Source organism: Ambystoma mexicanum, chromosome 8 (assembly GCF_040938575.1).
Source record: "Ambystoma mexicanum isolate Mex_15411 chromosome 8, UKY_AmexF1_1, whole genome shotgun sequence".
NCBI classification, from domain to species: Eukaryota; Metazoa; Chordata; class Amphibia; order Caudata; family Ambystomatidae; genus Ambystoma; species Ambystoma mexicanum.
The window spans coordinates 385,808,368-385,831,717 of NC_090929.1; the positions used below are offsets into that span (position 1 = coordinate 385,808,368).

The following is a 23,350-nucleotide window of genomic DNA, read 5'->3' on the forward strand; positions in this document are numbered from 1 at the left end:
TAGGGTTTTGTTTAACCATTTGAGTTTGAATGATTGGTGCACAAGTGGCGAGTGGTCTGTACCACAGTGCTGCTAAATAGCTACTTCTGGCTTAATTACCTGGGCCAAGCAATGTATGATCTTGGAATAGTCATCTTCTGTAAACAAGGAATTCTGTGCCTCCCAAGCCTATACTCTCCTGGGGCCAGGCTGTCCTGTGTTTTAACTCAAGATACAACGCATATAAGGCCACCATTGTCTGGTTCTGTCTCATTAGAATGCTGTAAGTTGCCAAAGGTGGTCAGAGAGTTCTGAATGTATAGTTTTTGAACTCTCAGAACCTCGTCCCTGATATCATTGAACTGGATAAGGGAAAGTTACCAGTGTGTTATTATATAGAGGTATTGCAGGAAAGATCCAGAATGGGTGGACCACCCTACTGAGCTTTCAACCAGCATTCAAGAGAATATCTAATTTTGGGAGGCGTTTAAAATGTGTCAGGATTTTTTCACAGAGAAGGAACATCAAGTGATCAAGCCCTAGAAGCCGTTGTAACACCTTGTTCAATCTGCTTCCAAGCTGAGGCATTTTTCTAGACCGCCCTCCTATGGAGGTAGTGTAATTGAGCGGACACATTATATCCTCATACATCTGAAAACCTCAGGCTTTCATTTGGCTTGGTCACTTTATGTATAGCTGAGGGTCATTTGAGCTTTCTTGAGCTTCCATAAAAACCAGGGAAAAAGTCTGTTTAGATAGCATAGTGTCTATCTATGAATCCTTGATAGGATCATTTCGGCTATATATAAGCTTGGGAATTGTATTCATTTTCAGGGCGTTAATCGTCATAATCAATGGCAATGTTACCATATTCCATCTCTACGAGTCCACTTTGATTTTTTGCAAGACTGATGGTACTTTGGCCTCATTAGGAGTTTGGGGGTGCAGTAAAAATTGGTCACACCACCGAATTCCTAGTTTGCAGGAAAAGTGGAGGATTTACCTCGAACAAGAAGCTGGAGGTAAATACTCCACTTTTTGCTCCATAAATCACCTGAATACTGCACGTGGTAATGCTGTCAAAATCCCCATGGAGTCCTATAGACTCCAAAAATGGGGATCTACACCGCCATTCCACGACTTGCAATCCTGCGAGGGACGGCAATGGTAAATTATTTTGATTTGGTACTTTTGCAGATTAACTGCTGAATTACCTTCAAACTCGTAATGAGGCAATTTGTCTTCTATATTTACTGGAAATCATTGGGTATCCAATGCCATAAGTATTTATTTGTATCTAATGCGAGATAAAATAGTCCTGCAGGTCTTGTAATAAAGTCTGTTCCCCAACGCAAGGGTAATATTTGTGACCTAGAAGCATTCACATTTTACCCAAAGGAGGCTTCACCTACTGAATATTCTCACTGTAAAATAGTGTTATTATTAGCCGTGTTTACTGCAGTGAAGGTTGTTGCATTTTTTAAAGAAAAGCATTGACTGTTGCACTTTGTAAAAACTTAAACTCAATTGACTGTTTAATACTAATGTGGTACTGCAGTTCATCCTCACACTAGTATGGAATTATCTGATGATAAATTGTGTTTGTAATTTGCTATGACACAGTCTATGGGCCTCATTACGAGTGGGCCAGTCCGGTAACAACGGTGCCGGTAAGCTACCAGCACCATTGTTACCGGACCGGCACACTCCAAGGTCTGCGAGGAGGTGCCTTTCCGCCTGCCATGGCGGAACGGCATCCGTCCTCCCCATTCCCCTTGAGTCCAATGGGAATTAAATGGGAATGGGGGGTCATATTTTCTGGCGCCCGGCAATAGTGAATTATCGGGACCGCTGGGGCTGTAATTCCCCTGTAGGTCCCCATTGCCAGGCGGTATTTTCCGGCTCAGCTGCCTCCAGACTCATAATGAAGCCCATGTCCTGTGTTGGTGAGGTCTGGTAGTCGCCGCAAGATTGGTCATGTGCAGTTCTGAGATGATCCGTATGTTTGGAGAGAACATTCCTGCAAGTTCCCATTCGAAAGGGAATTTATTATTCAGTTAATGCATTGATCTCTTGGTTGGTAATGAAAACTGCTTGCAAGAGTGAGCTGGAATCTCTTTGCCGCCTTCCATCAGTGGCTTTTCGTGATCGGGACATAGGCCTCCGTGTATGGGCGCATAGTGCTGGTTTTCCATGGATTCATTTTGTGATACAGAATCAAGCGTTTGGAGAGAGCTTATGTGTTTGCCTTGTAAATTATGGCAGGGTTCTGAAATGCTACCCTCCTCACTAGGGTACCCAACGAAGAAATCAGAGAGTAGGGGTGCCCTGTCCGCCACATCTCTCAACCTACTACAAGCACCCAAGCAATTTGTAATGAACTATATATGTGTTTGGAAGCACCATACAGAAGACAGAAGCGGGTTTCTATATATACTCCTGCATGTTTAATGCTAGGCATACGTCAAGAAGGACTTGGCATAATGTTGGCATTGATGAAATAATGTTCCTTGTGTCTGGTACTATTCTAAGGAAAGGATTCTAAAATCCGTGGATTTGACCTCAGTGGGGTCAGAGGAAGGTAGTGATGGGGCTTCCTAGTTCTAGATCTGCAATTGTAAGTTATGAACAACTGAGTAATGTTGAAAATGGAAGTAGCAAGATCAGGGCACTGACAAACTTGGATTATTAAAGGAAAACGGGGACACCTGACTTTTGTACCTGACAAACACTGACTACTTTGATTTGAGGTTTGAAGATGTTATACTCACTCCGAATTTCTGTAAAGGGCTTCACTCAACCAAACTATAGCACTGCAAGGTATTCTCAATGTGGTGGCAAGTATGTGTAAACAGGCGTTCAGAGGGATCTTGGGGGAACCCGGCTCTTCCACCAACAGAGCATAGAGTTTGGGGGCATTCAGCTTCTTATGGGCACTCAGAGGGACAGACTTAGATGCATTGATGCTCCCTTTGTTTACTGTGATTGTGTGTACAGGTTTTGGCACCTCGGTAGTGTTTCACAGTGGTCACAATGAGCCTGAAAGCTGCAATATAGCGCAATATAAAACTCTCCGCTTCTCGCAACACATGTCGTTAACTCGCTGGTCATCATACTGTAAAAGACTCGATGTGTGGAGAGTAAGAGTCTGCATTTCATGCAGCACACACTGATGAGTGTTAAAATCACTTCTCGAGTGCCAGCACTCAAGCGGCCCTGACTAGAGGAGGATTAATGGTGCTGGAGCCTAAGGAACAGCATGATTGTGCAAGCTACCTTACACTGTCTATCATCGCTCTATCCTCGCTCCTCTTGCCTGCTCAGATAAGAGCAAGCACTAAGACAATACATTATAACATTGAAGCCAGAAATATAACTGAGCAAATTTCATGTGAGGTACCAGAATATACAATAAAACAGAGCAGATGTCTGCCCTGGTGTGAACACAGTTACCACAGCAACTCATGCCACAGTGTCAACGTCACTCCCCCGCCCGGTTACCGTAGATTTCTTTGAATACGATTTCACCTAATGAGATTTTACAGAATTTAATTAATCGAAAATGGTAGGAGAATTTATTATATGTGTAATGCATAATAGCTGGGGTAAGGGTATAAATTAGTGTATGGAGGGGTCTCCCCCTGCATTAAAAAAAAGAAAGTATAAAAAGTAAAAAGTAGATTTCGTTTTTCAGCTAAATGGATTCAGTGAAATGTCAATTAGGTGAAATATTTTCGAAGAAATCACATGCATCCCCCTCACACTCACCAAAATAATCAATTTCACTGTTGATCCCGTGAGGGCCCATCCCACCAACAGGTACGTATCCTGGAACTCATGTTTGGTAACAATGATCACGTTGGGTGTGGCCTCCATAAGCAACTATTTCCCTCTCTGAATTCAGTATCGTTATACTGTGAAATTATGACAGAGAAGGAACTCCAAAATCATTGCAGCATGGGGATACATCCTTTTCTCTGCAAGGATTTTCCGAGTGTCCTTTCTTGTTTGCGGTGAGGGGAGTGGGAGCCTGGTATTTCTTATGTTGTGTATAATACCCTCATGTCTCCTCTCTACACCCTCCCCACCACGCTAAAAGCTAACAAGGGACAGCCAAGGTGTGAAGAAAGGGCTGCAAAGGGACCATATATGCATTTGTAGATTGGTAGCTTTCAACTAATGGACCCTTTTCATCCCGGGTTTCAACCAGGCCTCCCACACAACCCAAGCTTTGCTGTCCTCTATCAGTTGTCTCTTGGAATCACTCAGTGGAATATATCCCCATAGTTGATAGCTACCCATCTTTAATTCTATACATGTCATATGCCAGCAGTGGCCCTGCTTTTCATACTGTGTACAGCTCCAGCAGTATATCAAGTAACATTGCCAGGCAATGGATTCCCAAAGCTATTCATTTCAACGTTGTTGCATTAATTTTCTGACCTTCAATCGGGTAGACATCTGATAGCCTTGTGGCTTTTCTGTTTGTCCTCCAGGCCAAATGATCTTCCTATCATTCAGCAAAACCTTAAGAAAAAGATGCAGATAATGTATCAGTAGAAAATATCAATACGTGCACGTCACAGAGTGTGAACAAAACAATGCATCAGTACACTGGAGCGCCTTCCTTCTGTCATCATTTCGCGCAGCAGCCTACATGTTCACTAGAAATTCTCAGGGATGAATCCCTTCCAAGTGAAAGTTCTGAGAGTTTCCTACAAAAGTAATAAGGCACATGCTAGGGGGTCTGGCTATTTGTGATTAAGTTGCAGGCCACTAGGCACCCTCACTCTAGAAGAAAATGACGAACCAAGGAAGCAGATTGGAATGTGGAGGACGATCCTCACTACAGTTAAGAAGACCAGCATTGGGGAAAGTTATTTTTTCAGATTATTACTCACATGGTCAGTAAAGTTACCCACTATGATACACGCTCAAGACGTAATGTTTCTTGGTGGCCCATGGCAGACGAGAACTAGGGACATATTAAGATTTAACATCCCTCATTTCCCCCATGTACGGCACTCTGCCCGAGCGTTCTCAATAGCTGCCCCTCTATACTGGAATTCTTTCCCCGTATCCAGTCCGTTTCTTCTTAACCTATCAGAGTGCAGTAGGGTTTTAAAGACTCATTTTTTAATTTTAGCACATCAGTATTATTTTTCAGATTATGTAGGAGGTGTTTTTATCATTTTCTCAAGTTACACTTTTATTAGCTTTTATTGATGGGCTGATTTATCTCGTCCAGCATAGGGCTGTATAGTTACTAAAATGCACAGTTTATCACATATCATTTTGTGGGTTTTGTTCTTCTAGATGCGTGCACTTTAAAATGTTTGTGGTCTTTGTGGGTTCAAATACCCAGTCAATATTAGGTATAAAATGCAACATTCGAAAATAAAAATTTGACACATTAAACTTTGAAAATAAAAGTTTTACCAGACGTGAGAAAGTGAGACCAAAATCAACCAGTAAAAGTAACACGTTTTCCGCTGTTCCAAATAATGAAAGGAAAACGTGTTGTTCTAAAAAACAACTAAGCAGGACAAATGGTTTTGGAGACAGCAGTGGAGGCATGGTAAAAATGTCCAAACAGGGTAGTCCTGTCTCCTCTTTGCCCCCTCCTTATTGCATAAAAAAACGCATGTCTTCAGGATATGGAAAGTGAATTGAAGGATAAGAGTTTTGAGGCTATCAGGAGTGTGGTTAAGGAAAAAGTAAAGGTTTACACCATGTTTTGTACCTGTTTTTGCATTCCACCAGATTTTTAAAACATATCCAGATGGTGTGGGGTACGGAACGGAATGAACGTTTGTGCCTGCCTTTTCCACTCCACCTGCTAAACCACCAGATGTTACACTAGCATGACAATTATATGAAGGTGTAAAGCCAATGGATTTCTATGGAATCTAACTGATTTTACATCTGGTAAAAAAGGTGGATTCCATAGGAATCATTTCAATATGCTTTTTGCCATGCATAAAAGGCCGGCAGCATTTACACTTTTTGCAAAACAGACTGTAATAAGGAAAAGTTACTCACCGTAGTGACTACTGTACTCCGAGTCCAATGTCCCATTTTGTCCAATCTTATGGGAGTTCCCGCATAGTAGGAACGGGATCAGAGCCATAGCAAGCCCAAGCATGCTTCCCTTTTAAGAATTTAAAGCAGACGCAGAGTGGCCAACCTGCCCGTAGCCTGACTATGCTCTGAACTCTGCCTCTCTTGCTCCTTCCCCTCAGTCTCTTATTCACCAAGAGGGTAAGGAGGGCCTGTTTCTAACTAGTTTTAGGGGGATGAAGGGCTTACGTATGCATTAAGGGGACATTGTACTAGGAGGACAGGAGTCACTACAGTCATTTTACCTTACTCCGACGCCACATCCCCTTTCTCCATACTCATGGGACAGTATAAAGCACTATTCTCTCCCCGAGAGGATGGAATAAAATTGTTGCAGAAATATTAATTGGGACTGCCTGTCTTTGTTGGGAATCAGCCCTGGCGTAATGTTTGCAAAAAGCTGATGCTGAGGCCTATGTGGCTGCCAATGCCATGCATATTGCTTTAGTCAAATGGGCATGCAGGCCTCGAGGGGGTCTAGCCCTACATTTGGCATGCGTGGAAAATGCAAGAAACTATCCAACTCACAATAGTAGCTTTTTGCCGACTTGTTTGTGAAGATGTACCTGACTCAATGTGACAAATAGGGGCTCATTACGAGGTCAGCGGTAACCCGCCGGTGGGACCAGCGGGTTACCGCCGACCGTGTAACACTGTTTCCGGCACATAGCTTACAAGTCCCGAAAATGTTAGTCCCCATTCGGGAATGGGTTCACTGAAGCACCGTTATTAACAGTGCCGGTGCTTCTGTAATGGGTCTGCCTACTGGGCCCACTGCGCCCAGCACGGTCAGACCTGTGAGGCGCAGCGGCCCCGGAAGGCAGACTCAGAGTGTGGTGGTCCAGAAACAAGGGTTACCAGCATCCTTGTTTCAGGACTGCCACACTCATAATGAGGCCCATAGTCTGTCGGGAGGACCTGTGAGATCTAGTCTAAACCATGCAAAATCCAATTGGCTTTTGATTGCAGATCTGGAAATAATACAGGTAACGCAATCTACTGATTTATGAGAAAGTCCAAGACCACCTTGTGAAAAAAGGAAGGATGTGTCCATAAGACTATCTTGTCTCATTGAAACGAGAGGTAAGTTTCTTCAAAAGACATGGCTCGGAGTAACCTGATAATGGTAGACTAAAGTAATTTCCACCATACATCAAGGCAATTGTTCTCTTCAAAATGCAAAGCAATTATTAGCATGTCACCCTTTTACTTCAAATGGAGTACTTTTCTCAGGATAGTACAGTAACTACTTTTGGTGTTGCCACAGTTCATAAAAATGAATTAACAATTTCTTTCCACCACACCTATTTGCCACAAATACACAAATAAACTTCTTCAAATTATATTTTTCTTCCCTAGTATACTCGCCTGCCAGGACTAACTATTATGGTTTCTTTCATGGTGTGCTCTTCTGCCAGGAAGAAAACTCTGACAACTACAATAGGTGTTAGTGGCAATGTTTGTTGCAAGATTCTGCAAACCAGTATCCCATGCGAGGAAGGCTGAACAATGGTTACCTCTTTTTATAGTCTCTTGACTCTTGGCAATGTGGGTTCCAGGTTTCCCCAAACTGGAAATTCAAGAAAGGAGAATTGCGCCAAACGTTGCCTCTTAACTACTTCTTTACAGCCTCTTGGCAATTGCAGTTACAGGTTTCCCCCAGTTGGTGTCCCATATAAGGTATGTTGCATCCTTGTTGCCTCTGCACTTTACTTGTTCAGTATTCAAATTAATTCCTTATCTTCAATTGTCCAGCTCAGAACATACTGCGGTCACCTTTACCATTAGGCCATCTCACCTGCCTTCTTTGGTGGCTCTGTCTCACTGTCAGCTGCTGTGGCAAACCTCCTGAGTCCTGCCCACTATGTTGCCAGCTCCCATGTGTCTCCGGTAGACTGCACAGCTCTCCCTTGGAGCTCTGGAACCTCCATTGATCCTCTGCAACCTCTCTCACACCAGAGAGCCACATGCTGGGTCAGGGGCACGTCTCCCCCTCGACTGGGCTTCTCCTTCCAATGCCACTTCCTGCTGTGCGCCCTCTGCAATGTTGCATGCTTTAATCTCTCTCATCATCATCATCAGTGGGCATTCTTCCTTTGGTGCGATCACAGCATTCTGGACTGCCTCTGCCTCTACTGCTCCTTACAACACCTCTTCTCCCCAGCTGCAACTCATTCCTGAGTTAAATGTCCCACTCAGGTGTCTTGTTCTGTCACAACTAGACTGCACATTCTGGTTAAGAGCATCATTAATCCTTATTAATTCTGAGACCCTCTTCCTCGTCCCAGTACCACAAGCATTATAGATCCTGAAATCCATAGTGTTTTTGACTGCTCTGTGTTTTGAGAATTGTTAGAGTTGTTATAGTTAGGGGATGTCATGAAACGGGTTTATGATTTAACCTTGGAGTGAGGACCTCTAACTACAGCACAATTATGAAAATTAGAGGATGTCACCTTTAATTCCTGGACTCATAAGGGACACACCTTACCCTGTCTAAAGGACTTTTGATGGTATGTTCTTTGGCTTCTTTCATAGGAGGGACTTATGCAATTACTGGATTCCATTAGAAATTCGGATATTATAGGACTCTCATCCTCACAAGAAGATGAATACTGCAAAACACTGTCCGTTTTTTTTAGATGGGCTGTGTACTAATTCATAGCCCATTACATTTTCTGTGTATTTAATACTGTGACTATTTGTGAATTGAATTTGATAATCCACATGCATATATATTCTTCGCTGCTATGTCTTGCTGTCACCATCTGTTATCTTTTTAGAATACATTTTGTTTTAACTATATGTGTGCTGTACTAGTGTAATCTAATTGTTACACTAGCCCTCGGTTGTGTGTCAATGTTTACCTAGCGCTAAAGCGAGGGGTAGCCTGGACTCACCTTGTTCTTTATGAAACTCTATACAGGCCCTTGCATTTGATATGTTGATGATATTTTAACAATACACGAAATCCGATAATTCTGGATAATTGTGGATAACATATATGCATGTTTTGTCCTGATGAAGGTGAAGTATAAAAGAATGAATACTGATGTGTGGGGATGAAACACTGCACGGATTGTTTCCAAACATATATGATTAGAATTGGTGGTGGGGGAGTCAAAACAAAAACGGACTAGATACACTTTGTGTACAGTCAGAGAGATATTATACATAATGCCACCTCTGAAATATAAACATTATTGTGATCTAAATCTCCCCCAAGAAATTTAAAATGTATATATGCGCACATGTCTGAATTTGTAGAGTTATGGTAACATGTATTGTTGTTCTGGTCTTTTAGGAAATGTATTTTTATACTTTTGATATAGAACTAAATGTATAATTTATATTTAATTGATTTTGAATACTAGGGTACTCTAGTGTATTTGGGGAATAGTAAAATAATATTAGAGTTCTTTGCAAACACTTTTAACTATATACATATTTATATACAATTAGTTTGCTTTTGGGAAACATTTCCCTTGAATGCTGGGTAGTGTTATTTGAGATAATAAATTGTACTAATCCACCCTGATTTCTGTTTGCATATGATAACAAAATATGTGCCAATAACTCAGGGAATGTATGGATAGCTCTCTGTTTGTTATCTATCCAGAGTCAATACACATTTCCTCCATACCTAAAGATTTGCACCATGTACTTTGAAAAAACGTTGGCCAAATGTCTCCTTGACTAACTGCCCACTAGTTTTTTACCCTATTTTCCTACAGGGATGGTCAGGCCTCTTGTCTAATCTGCTAGCCATATCAAAGAAAACAATGAGTTCTGTGGGACATTAACATGTATCCATTATGAAATAAAATAGCTTAGCAAATTAGTCTCACCGTGGATTTGTCAAAGGTATGCTCAACCATGTCCTAACAGCACATATTCTTACTCCGCTCCTTGTAAACGGATAGGTCTACCCCAAATAACAAACCTGAATAACCGCACACTCCATAATTCAGAGCTGTCTCAGATCTGTGAAATGGCTCAGGAACATTTAACTTGTACCTTCAACTAGACAGTGGCCCTCATTACGACCCTGGCAGATTTTTTCCGCCATCGACGGACTTTTCCGCCATGGCGTAAAGTCTGTTTACGCCATGGCGGATGGCGGACTTACCGCCCCATTCCGAGGTTGGCGGGGCGGTAAGTCCCCATTGACCCATTTACCCTTCCCCATTCCCATTTCGGCCCCATAGGGCTCAATGGGAGTGGGGAAGGCGTTAATTACGCCACCGTACATTACGGTGGCGTAATTAACACCAAGGTCCCATAGCGCCATGGATTTTTACGCCCGCAAAAAGCGGGCGTAAAAGTGACCATGGCGCTTTGGGAACTCGTAGTTGGCGGTAAGGGGTCGGCGCAGCTAACGCTGGCGTAAACCCCTTACCGCCAGGGTCCTAATGAGGGCCAGTATCACATATCATCCTAATGTTGATCTCTACACCACATTGAATGCATTTCCAGCTTCCTTCACATAAACTGTCTTTACAAATATAATCTTGGAGCTAGCCTTCACCCATTGAATAGAAGAAAAAGGAAACTGTCCATAACTGCATTGCCCTAGCGCACAACAAATTAGCTTTTATATCTATTTAAAAAATGGAGCAACCCATCCTAAAGAAGGTATAACTCAAACCCTCACAAAAATAAAGTCATGATCTTGCATTTGGTTTTCCAGAATGAGACCTAGCTATGAAATCCAGAACCAGAAAACAAAGCAGACCAACTGCATTGTCAAACAAATTGTTTGCTTCCTTGGCTAAATTCTTTTTAGCGAAGTGTGAGGGAGTGTTCCTAGTGTTTGTGGTGGGCCGTGGCTGGCCGGTAGCAGAACAGTAACTCAAGCAGTCTGTTGCCTAATGAAGCAGTTAGCACCCAATTCTGCAAATTTTGCAACGTTACCAAGAGGAGAGCCGGTAATGGCCGCCGGAACAAGAGTGCAGATGCAGCTGCATAAATCAATGGCAATCTGGGAGCAAGAAGTGAAAAATGAGAAACAAAAAAACGATGATGCAAACAAAACTATTAAAGAGCAACTAAGAAATAACGCAGAGGAAAAGAGGTTCTTGGCAGAACTCGCAAGAGAAGCAATGACAATCCTGAAACAAGCCAAGTACATGGAAACGGCAAAAAAGGAGAAAGAAATTAACAGGAGTTAACCATTGATAAAGGAAGTACAAGGGTGCAAGGAGAAAACCGTGAGAGGCGAGTAGAAGAAACTCTGAAAAATCCAAGGAATGAAACAAATGGAATGTCACGGGCTTCAGACGTGAAGCCAACTAGTCCAAATATGCACCAATAAACAGAAATTCCAGACACGGTCGTGGTGGATTTAACAACAGACCAGGATAAACAAAACAGCCCCAAAGAGCCAATCGCTTCAACGTCCGAAAACGCTGAAGGGGTTGCTGTGGACCCTAATCAAGTTGCCAAGGTCGATGATCTGTGATGCTCGTAGAATCAGAAACTGAAGGAAACCCGTCTCCAGAAAAGGTGAAAGAAAAAAATGGTCAAAGAGTACAACAGAAAAGAGTCTGTGCCTTTGTCTATCCCCCTAAAACCGACCCCAAAATTCTGATCCTGAAAGAGTTTCAAATGGAACCTAAAGGAGTATTCATGACAATAGAGGCAAAAAGGAAATAGAATCTGAAATTGGAAGGGATGACCGAACTAAAGGGGCAAAAGAAACTCATTGTTACGCTCACCTGGTATCCACGGGGCCGCCACACGATACTGGATGAAGGTCTAAGCGCTATCACGGACCCCTCTCTGCTTGGTTAAGTGCCAGACGTTGGGTAGTGCCTATAATAGGAGAATGGAGGGTTAAGATACTGGTTCTGTGATGGGTGGACTCCCACCTCCTTCTGGTCCAAATCCCCTCCCTTGGGGTTATTGCTCACCTTAGGTTTTTGTGCATTGAACCCTCCGTCCTGCGTCACTGTGCAGGGGCGCGTGGTTGGTGCGGACGTTCCGTGGACCTAGTTGCTTCACTGGTCCGTGTGCCCTTATGTCAGGTCCAGACTGGCTGTGACTCCAACTCTGCTTGCTGTCTTCCAGGTGACTTATAATGTCTTTTATGTATTTATTCTGTCTCTTTCTTTCCCATCATTTTCCCTGTCTTATCGGCGTCTTGCTCATCTACGCTGTTCCCTTACAATGTCTCTTTTTGTTTTCACAGGGATGGTTGCGATGTCTAAGTTGCCACGCCGATGGTGAAGACAACGGTGAGATATTGATGCGCGGAGCGCTGCGCTGTTTATTGGTGTTAATTGCTAACCTATGTTCTCATCTCTTTGTACAGGTTGCGGTGATGTTCCAGAGTGATGCGCGATCAAAGCGCTACTTGCTAGTAGTTCCAGGCCCAGCCACACCCAAAACACTAGACTGCATGGCTTGGTTCTAAAGAACTGAGCTGTGTAATAGGCCTCCATTTTGGATTAAGGTCCAAAACTTGTATTGCTTTATTCCTGATAATGAGCCTGGCGTCCAAGATGCCAGGACTGACTCCATGTATGTTTCTGATGGAGTTTTAAGGCCCTTGGGGCCAGTGTGAAGGGCTTTAGCCCCACTGCTGCCAGGGGGCTGTTATACCTGAGGGGGTCAGGGGCATGGATCGTGACAGCACTCCCCCCTAAGGCCCATCTCAAGGTATTTCCTCTGACCGGGGCACGTGCCGAAACGCCAACCAGACTTCATCTCCGACCTGGTAGTCTGGGGCTTTTCTTCGGTGTTCATCAGAGAATCTTTTCTGTATTTATTTGGCTTGGATCAAGTTTTCTGCTGCCTTTTTGAAGGCTTGAGTGATGGTCGTATGTAAAGTCTTCACCGCGGGCATTTCCAAGTCCATGGGGGTATCTAATTCGGAAGTACATGGGTGCCTTCCATATACTGTATAGAATGGACTATGTCTGGTACTGGTGTGTAGCGAGTTGTTGTAGGTATATTCGGTTATCCACAGCAAATCCTTCCAGCTTTCTTCCACTTGATGTAACATGCACCGTAGGTATTGCTCTAGTGTCTGATTCGTCCGCTCTGTTTGGCCATCAGTTTAGGGATCGTGACTAGTGGACAGACGAATATTGATTTGGGCAATTGCACAACTCTTCCTCCAGAAGTTAGACACAAACTGACTCCCTCGGTCAGAAATTAGGATGGAGGGGAAAACATGTAATCGTACGATTTGCTCTAAAAACACCTTTGCCAGACTAGATGCGTTTGGTAGACCCTTAAGCGGAATGAAATGGGCCATTTTAGAGAATAGGTCAACAACCACTAGGATAGTGTTGAACCCTTGACAGGGAGGCAGATCTGTGATGAAATCGAGGGAGAGTGTGTGCCAAGGTGCAGGTGGAATTTCCAGGGGTTGAAGAAGGCTTGCAGGTCTTTGTTTCTGGGATTTATTCTGTGCACAATTGCCACATCCACATAACAGAATAAACTGCATAATGTCCTTTCGCCAGGTCGGCCACCAATAATTTCTTTTCACCTTGGCTAGAGTCTTGGCAATTCCTGGATGTCCTTCTATCAGGGGGTCGTGATAACCAGAGATGACTTGTTCTTGTAGTGCCTTATTCGGTAGATATAAACACCCTCTGAAATACGGGAGCTGGTTCTTTTTGTGTAATGTTCACCTTGAGTGGTCCAGTCTTGTAGAGCCTCGGTGTTCATTAGGAGCCGAATTTCATTTTGGAGTTCGTCCAGAGATAACGTTGTTGTAAGTCCGAGTAGTTGGTCACCTGGAATAATGGCCACCGGGTCTGGGGTTGAATATGCGTTCTCATCAATACCCATGCGGGATAGGGCATTGGCTTTTCCGTTCTGGACTCCAGATCGGTACGTGATTATGTAATCATATCGTGCGAAGAATAAAGCCCATCGGAGTTGACAGGATGATTGAGCCTTTGCCGTCTTGAGGTATTGTAGGTTGCGATGGTCAGTGATTACTGTGATCGTATGTCTGGCGCCTAGGATGTAATGACGCCACGCCTTAAATGCTGCCTTGATCGCTAGAAAATATGCAGTATTCATGAACCAGTGCTGCCTCCATTTTCTTTGTAGACCCGGAGCCTTTCCTAACGATCAGTCACGGGTTGCCTTCATTCTGTCATATCTGAGTGGCAGTGCTGTGTATTGGTCCATACCGTTAGTAAGCCAGGATGACCCACTCCTGCAGGATTTTAGGGGGTTTCAACAAGAGATAGAGAAGCTGTTCGGCCGACTCACCCAGGGCCAAGCTCTGGATAACAAACTTCTGTCCCTCCGCCAAGGCAGCCAAGATTTGTTAACATATATCGCCACTTTTAATAGACTTGTCGTTGAAACTCAGTAGCCTGAGGAGAAACGAACAATGTTATTCCATCGAGGATTATGGGGGGAATTGAAAGACGTCCTAGCTCAGGTGGAAAACCGCCAAAAGACTGTGCAGAGTTCATCAACCTCGTGATGCAGCTAGACCACAGGAATGAGAGGGACTTGAGAACTTGCAGCGACTACTGCGCACTAAACCAGGTAACAGTTAAAAACCGTATCCTCTACCCCTTATCCCAGAACTGCTGGCCCAAGTCAAGGATGCCCAAATTTACACCAAATTGAACCTCAGGGGGGCATACCATCTCGTGCATGTAAAGAAAGGAGACGAATGAAAGACCACCTTTCATACTAAGTATGGGCTGTACAAATACCAGGTGATGCCCTTTGGGCTTTGCAACGCTCCCGCTGCATTCCAGTACTTCATGAACGATGTACTACGGGAATTGATTGACGTATGTGCCCTAGTTTACATCGACGACATATTGGTGTACTTCTCTTCTAAACAGGAGCATCTCAGGCACGTTCGCTCCGTCCTTGCAAAACTCCAAAAGCACCAGCTATACGCCAAACTTGGAAAATACTCCTTCCATGTCACCGAAGTCGAGTTCCTTAGTGTTGTCCTCACTCCCAGAGGCGTCCGGATGGATATGCACAAAGTAGACGCCATCCTTAGCTGGCTATCACCGTCTTCAGTCAAAGGTGTCCAAAGTATGCTCAGCTTTGCAAGCTTTTTTCGCCGATTCATCCCGGGTTTCTCCCAGATTGTGCACCCGATCATTTCTTTATTACGAAAAAACAACAAACTGTTCCAATGGACAGAAGAGGCGGAGAAGGCCTTCCAGGAACTCAATTACCTTAGCCCCGGTGCTATGACACCCCCGCCCAGATCTCCCATATGTAGTGGAAACAGATGCCTCCAGCATGGCAATGGGGGCTATTCTTTCCTAAAGGGATCCTGAAACAGGCCAGTTACATCCCGTGGCCTTTTGGTCGCGAAAATTTACTTGTGACACCCATACTATTAAGCTATGACAACAAACAAAGGATTGACAAAGAGCGTGAAACATCAAATGGACAAAAAGAAAACAAACTGACACGAAGAAAAGAGAGTAGCATGATGAAGACAAAAGACTGATCCAAGACAAGTGGAATATGCCTAGTGCTGGAACGCTGCAGCTCTAAGAATGATGACTTGGTCTTGAACAGGTACAACGTGATGCAATTGTTGCACCACATTCCACACTTAAAAACAATCTCCTCGAACGATGTGAAGATTGTTGAATTTGTAGAAGAAGATATACTGGATATGGTTCAAATTCACCTTCATTCAAAGATAATAAAGGAAATCCTAATTGATATAAGAGAAGATAATGGGTCCACGAATACAGAAAAATGGAAAAGATCTAACAACAAAAAAGAGGTGGATACCATGGAACGCATAAGAGAGAAGAAAGGTGAGAAGATGGTTGACGTCGGAAGAAAGACTAGCAGCGGAGTTGATGAAACAAACAATCTAAAGGAGGAATGCAGGGTTAATGAAGATGAGAGCCCGAAAAAATGCATAAGGATTACATTTGCTGGGAATAACCAAGAAGCAGGATCTCCAAATGTGGTAAAAGCAGTCACAGAAGAGGGAGCGGACGAAGTAATCTGGTCTTGGATGTCAAGAGCTTTACTATCTTCTCGCCGAAGTTAATGCCCGAATGCGTATAGACGGAAGATAGCATGCTGGACATGGAACACTAGGGGACGTGTGCACCTATTTGCAAAAACTTCTGAGACGCTCTTGAACTTGGACATTATATGCTTACAAGAGTCCTGGTTGGTAAATCCTCCTTGTGTAGAAGGGTTTGAGATGGCATTTAATCCAGCGACCACTAACAAAAAGGGCCATCCTATGTCCGCCCTAATGACCTTTGTGAAACGAAAAAGTGGAATGCGGATCAGAAAGGCGACGGATATCAACCCATACAGTCAACTAACATCGATAATCAACGTAGAGGAAGGAGGAGCCTTGAAATCGTGTCTTCACATATTTAACGTATACTGGCACAACCAGCTAGCCGGTGAAATAACATTTGTAGACAAAATATGTGACATCCTTGATGAACTGAGAATGCATAATCCAGAGGACGAAGTCATTATTTGTGGAGACCTAAATATGGATTTAACATTTCAAAGAGAAGAGAAACTATCTAAAAATTCTCAAACAAAGGAAAAAACTTAATTGGCAAAAATATGGATGGACGAAATGGAGGTCAGACATATCAGTATGTTGACTGGATGCATACAAGGCGACATCCCGCCAAAGCAACATGGGAAAGAGGGCCCCAAACATCCATATTAGACTATTTTTTTTCTGTGAATCTGTTGCGAAGAAAATGCTAAGTCTGGACGTGAAACCTGAAAGTGACCACAATTTAGTTAAAATAACCTGGGAAACAAAAGTACAAGCAAACATTGAAAATTAGACTAGAAATAGAACCGGGCCAAAATAGAATAAGGTTGAACAAAGTTAACATTGAGGAGCTCACAAATATATTGAAATTACAAGACCAAGATTGCGAACAATTGCTCTACGACTCCCTTCTTCAGAATTACTCAGAAACCTGTAGCAGAGGTGGAAAGAACTGCTTTAAGCATCACACTTATGACCCAGCGCCAGTGCTGGAAAAGGGGGAACTGAGACAAAAAATAAGAGTACTAGGAAAGATGGAATCAAGAGAAGCATGTGTGGAGAAAAAGAAAATAAAATCACGCTACAAAAACTGGATCCGGAGTCATAGACATATCATGCAGCAACAAGACGCAGATAAAATGATGACAACACTAGAAAACAAAAACTTGAGAGACTTTTGGACTCTAATTAACAACAAAGGTGCGCCTCAAAGGGCCTTAATAACAAATATGGTCTCGGAACAGCAATGGATAGAGCACTATTCAAAGCTCTTTAAATAACAAGGCGATAAGACAATGGAAGTAGTGAATTCTCTCTCCAGTTGGGACATTGAAATATCTAAGGAGGACATTTTGCAAACAATAAAAAATAATAGTTTGTCGAGAGCTCCAGGAACCGACGGCATAACAAATATAATTCAAAAAGAACATCTTAATGAATGGGTCGGACTTCTGTGAAATACTATTTATAAAAATAATGAAGGACACCACTATTCCAACATCGTGGACATCCGCAATCATTGTCCCCATTTTCAAAAAAGGCAAAAGATCTGATCCTAAAAACTACCGGCCTGTACCCCTGCTTGATGTGATAGAAAAAGTGTTTGCTACTCAAATACTACACTGTTCAACATCATGGATCAGACAAGCAGGTGCTTTTGATCAGAGACAGACTGGCTTCGTAAGGGGAGTTGGTTGCGGTTTGAATCTACTAATATTAAATCTATTAAAGATGGAAGCTCTACAGAAAGGAACAAAAATCTACGCAGCATTCATGGATTTAGCTCATGCTTTTGACGGGGTAGACCGTGAACTATTATCGGAGAAGATAGTAAAACTGAGATGTCCCCCGAGTCGGGTGCAGGCTGTAAAAGAACTACATTCAGACACAAATGTCAGAATCCGTCTCGATCAACGAGGAACACTAACGCAACGGATAAACACCACAAGAGGCGTAAAACAAGGGTGTCCTTTGGGATCCACTCTCTTCAAACTATTAATCGCAGATCTGGGCGAAGTTTTGGAGAAAATCCCTGCATTCCCCGCAAAGATAACTGGGAATCATATAAGTTGGTTAATATATACATCGTCCTACGGAACCTAACCCCTATAGGTCTCCAGCGAAAATTGAATGCACTCGCAATCTACATACTGAAGAATGGGCTCGAAATAAATGTAAAATAAAACGAGATCGTACAATTATCAGATCTAAAAGGACACAAACGATCAAAGAAAGCCCAAACGAAATGGAATTTGGGAAATGAGACACTTCAGAGCGCATCCCAATTGACATATCTGGGAGTGCAAATGGGTGCAAGTATAACGGACGAACCAATGGTGAGGAAAATAAAAACAAAATGTAAAACCTTGGCAGTGCAAGGAGCGGTGCTGCATAAGAAGTATGGAACATTTTCATACAAGTCCATTGTAAACTTCTATAAAGCCAAAGATATTCCTGAACTAATACATGGAGCCGAGGCAATATTTGGATGTCCATTTCTCTTATGGTCAAAGTGTGAAAACACGTTCTGGAAGAGGATCCTTCAAGTGCCCCAAAGCACACCAAACGCATGTATAAAGTATGAACTGGGCCTTCTGTCAATTACTGCCAGAGTATCCATTTATAGAAAGATCATTGAAACAGACAGTGTACCGCAATTTGAAATACTGAGAACAGAAAGAATGAATAATCCAAAGGAAGTTTTCGAGATCTGGAAAAAGAATTGGGAAAACATTTTGTTACAATTGTCAACGACTAAAGAGATGTTGGGAAAAAAAACAAATGCAGTAAAGAAAAAACTATGGGAGACGGACTGGATTGAAACTGTCGAACAGCGAGTTGAACACTTGTGCATGAAAGACTACGCATCAGAAAGTAAGGCGCTAAATGAAATACCCAACTACTTGGAGATCAGAAATATGAGAAAGAGGAAGGGTGAGATAATGGATACCAATTGTCGACTTTGTAACACCGAAACAGAGACGCTAAAACACCTTGTGACCTCATGCCTGAAATTGAGAAACATGAGAACCAAATTTCTGGGAGGGGAATTAAAATAATTCTCTACTTATAGTGCGGAAGACTGGTAGAAAAAAATGCAAGAAGGAGAAGATGGGAAACTCACCTTTGCACTATCTTTGTTTTTGGAGGAATTGGACCTTTTATTGAAAGAGTTTGAGAAGTAGAATCTGTGGAGGAATCTAATGATTGTTTTAAAAAGTTTGTACCAAACTAAATTAAATTAAAAAAATTATAATAATAATAATTCTTCTTACAATCTTTCCAACCGTACTCAGATGATTCCCTGATCACTTTTACCAAGAAACATCTGATGAAGCTAATGTATTACCATATGCAAGATTGGAGGATTGACAATATTCAGCTCCCCAAAGCCACTGAGTCAGAGATTACTTTCTCCATAATCCTCAGGTCAACATCTCCGCCTTCCATAGAGCCTGACCCAAAGTACATTGCTGAAACAGCGTGCTGCAATCTAAATTATTCCAATAGCTGTGGCCTGCCTTTAACAGTGGGTCCACATAAATCAATAGATAATTATATCTATTTTGATATAGTGGCATATGAGGAGCTAGTTATAAAAACCAACACCCATACTATGCCATTTTATTATCAACTGATTTCCTGTAGCTCCTGCAACTGTTAAAGTGTTTGCGTATTGCGATCATCCACAACAAAATGTTGGGCCCAGACCTGGATGCTCATTTGTTCCTTTTCAGGAAGTCTTGACACCTTCCTTGGGGAACAGGGTATACCACCAGGTATAGGAACTAATGATGTAATGTGTGCTTCGCCAATACAATACAGGAAGTGACACCAGGGGGTTAATCACTGGAGTCTGTTTGAGTCTGTTTTGATTTTAAGCAGACAGGAGAGGGGAACGTATAGTGTAGTGTGAGGACCCAGACATAAGACACAGACACAGAAGACTCATGGTGATTGGTATAAACTTGTAATGAATAATAAAGAGGTTGAAATGAAGCTAAGGGCCTATGAGGAGGTTGCAGAGCTTCCACCTCATCGCTTCAAGGGAACATTTGAAGCAGCCTCCTGCTTGGAAAGCCTGCCTGTTGCTGGGAAACTGGTGCCCACTCTGAGGGTATCCCAGCAAACCTTCCTGGCTGTAAAGGGAAAAGAAAGAGGCGTACCCTTTCCTTAGAGACCCAGGACAGGCTTTCACAACATCCCAGGATCAAAGGAAGCTACCTCTGGCTCTCCCTGCATCTTCAAACTGATGTGAGCTGTCCAAGTGCCTCTGCGACCATAAACAGCTGAAAGGGCCCTCAGGAACTGCTTTGAACTTCTTTAAGAACCTTCGAGCTACATTGACACGATATCGCTTGACTGTTTCTCAGCTTCTCCGAGCTTTGAGCCATTGAAGAACCGCATTGTGTCAATGGATCGAGTCGAGCCAGCTTGCTGCTGAAGTTTAATCGCCAAGTTCACCCATTGAGACCTGTTGAACATTCAAATTGTCCCTCTGGCTCTAGTGACATTAAAGACCCTACTACTATTTTCCTAAAAAGACATATTCTTGAACTTGGCGCAAAGACTATTTGCCTGCATACATCTGCTATTTGTTCATCTTCCCATTTCTTCAATGCTGTGGGTTGTTTGTGTTTGTAATTGTTTGTCTGTTCTTTTAGTGTAATTAAAGTCTTATTTGTTTATAGAATTGTGATTGGATATTTCTTTTATTTTGCTAGCACTGTACTCTTGTTGTTTGGATCCCCCCTTGCTGGCTTGGAGTCTCTTGAAGTGCACAACCTGTCCTGAGCCCATTCCACATTAAAGAGGCGAAGGAAGTGTACTATTCATGTTATGCCTGGCTCACGTTTATGACTGAGATCACTGCTAGTAGTAGAGTAGTAGTCATTTCTTCACAAAGAGTCAGCTCACTAAAGTGAGCTCGTTCTGGACTTTTCCAGGCACCTTCCTCCTTGAGGGGGGCCTAGAGACTACCAGCTCACCCGGGATGCAATGGTTAAAAGCATTTCATGCAATCTATGCTGTCACTTTGACTATGCATGCTTTATTTTTGCTAGTTTGTGTTTATTTCTGCAAAATGTTTTGTGTTTATGGTTTTGCAATTGGGCAATCACACTTGCAGATCCAGATTTGTGAATTGTGAAATAACAAAATCCAGCACTCTCGATAAATCTTAGTACGGTCCCACATCATGCTGTTTCCTATGTTTTTATTTTATTTCAATGAGAGTAGCTGGTTCTTCGTGAAATGTAGGCATGAGGTACATACAAAGTAATCAGCACTTGTCATGGCCCCTCATACGTCACTGTTCACTTCATTCATACAGTTGTAGGCCGGTGTCACATAATAACCCTAAGCAGGTGACTTTACCTCAGATTATTTTGTTGTGTGTCTTTTAAGTCTTTAAATTACATCAGAAAAATCGAGAGCTACTTTGCATTATGGTACTTGCACTCAAACTCATTTAATCTCACACTGCCTTAACCTCTAAAATGCATCGTTCCTAGAAGTGATTTAGTTCACAGTGCATGCTATTAAAACATGTCTCAAAGGCGCTTGACAATTGTGTTCACGTGTGGGCCTATTCGTTTCCCAAGTCTGACCCTGTCCCGTAGCTACTCGAAGAACAGAGGGTCAGATTTAAAACTGCATCTCAGAAAACGTAGGCCCCAAATATTTAACTGCAATTGTTGTCTAGTACCATAAGGGTAGATCTGGCAGACTGGTGGGTAAATAAGATGGTGCCTGCAAAGTATAACAGAATATGCCACAGAGGCAGATCCTTCGAGGCTGCAAAATCAAGCCTGCCCATCGAACACACCTAAGAACTGAAGAGAACTTGTCCACATTCATGAAAGGTCTCAAGACCTGGCTATTCTTCAAAGCCTTCCTAGCTGCACAGAGCCGCTGGGTCTAATGCTGAATTTTATTGGTACTGTCTAACGCTGCATTGCAAAATGGTTCTGTAATTGTATTGGATAGTAACTGGAAAGTATATTTTGTGCTGTAAATGGTTTACTGCACTACCCTATACCTTTTCCCCTGACTTTATCCCCCCACCACTTTGCCTTTCCCTTGTGCTCCCCCTCAGTCTACTTTAAAGCAAACTGAAGCAATGTGACGCTCCACAATGCAACAATAGATTAAATACAATAATTAAATGATACATTGACTTATATAGGTTATTGCTGGAACCGTTGCATTACATTTGAACTTACAACAGTAGAGAAGAAATTGTGAGCTTAAAACAAGGGAGATGTCACTCAGGGACGTAATTTCACCAAAATGCCAGGGGAAGCGGAAGTGACAGCACAAGACCCTTGACCTCTAATGACATCACAGGAAGTGTTGTCGTTTGACCCGAACCCGAAGTGATGTCGCCGGAAGTGATGGAACACGACTTTTCACCCCTTACCAAAACAGGAAGTGGCATCACATAGCATTGTTCCTACGCACACTAGGAAAAATATGGTTATGATATCACTACAATGTGATTTACATTTCATACAAGAATGGATCGCCATTTGTAGCGTTAAAATCAGTGTGTATAGGCCCATATTAGAAAATTACTGTGAATGCAGCAGACATACATGGCCAAATGATGATATACATACAATATCACCCAACCTGTGTTGGTACTCATGTATGGACCTCAGAAGGATGAAAGGCTGAGTTGAGGTGTTTAAGAAAAGACTAAATTAGTGACTCACCCCCTGAAGTTTGCCTGAAATAAACCTATAAGGAGTCTAGCAATTGTTGTATAGAATTCCAGAAAGACACATTATTTGGGATGTTCTATTCTTTCATATTTAGGCTCACTGCTGAAGGTGTTAGACTGGTTGAACCCCTATTAATTTTTTAAGAGGCTTGAACAAGAAAACCATCCACTCCAGAAGCAAAGAGCCACATGGAGCTGGCCACAGCCCAGGAGCTTGCAGAAAGGTAGACAAAGGTAGACAAACATGAATAACGGTGAGCTGTAATGAGTTGCAAATGGGTCTAGTATGGCAGTAGAACCAGTGTGGAATACAAATCCTTATGAAATAGGGATCGCAGTCAACGTGTGGCGTAATTTTCGGTATTACCCAAATTGTTCGAACACAATTGTTCGAATTACCAATACAGGACTGGCCCCATGCTACTCTATGTTGACCCCAACAATGCACCTACTTGTAGCTTGCCTCCCCGGTACCCTGTGCCAGGCACAACGCATTTACCCATTGTCTTTGACAATGCATATATGTG

At 42.7% G+C, this 23,350-nt stretch overlaps 1 protein-coding gene across 13 annotated transcripts in view; it reads right to left on the bottom strand.

The window, feature by feature from the left end:
- Positions 1-23,350, bottom strand: part of GRIN1 (glutamate ionotropic receptor NMDA type subunit 1) — a 1,139,664-nt gene that overhangs the window by 569,505 nt on the left and 546,809 nt on the right. For all 13 annotated transcript variants that reach the window (XR_011268541.1, XR_011268543.1, XR_011268542.1 and 10 more), the window contains one exon: positions 4,423-4,506. Coding sequence is in view for 9 of the 13 variants with exons in the window: in XM_069609856.1 (XP_069465957.1) it covers positions 4,423-4,506 (84 nt within the window). In the remaining 4 variants the exon portion in view is untranslated. The remainder of the gene's footprint in view (positions 1-4,422; positions 4,507-23,350) is intronic.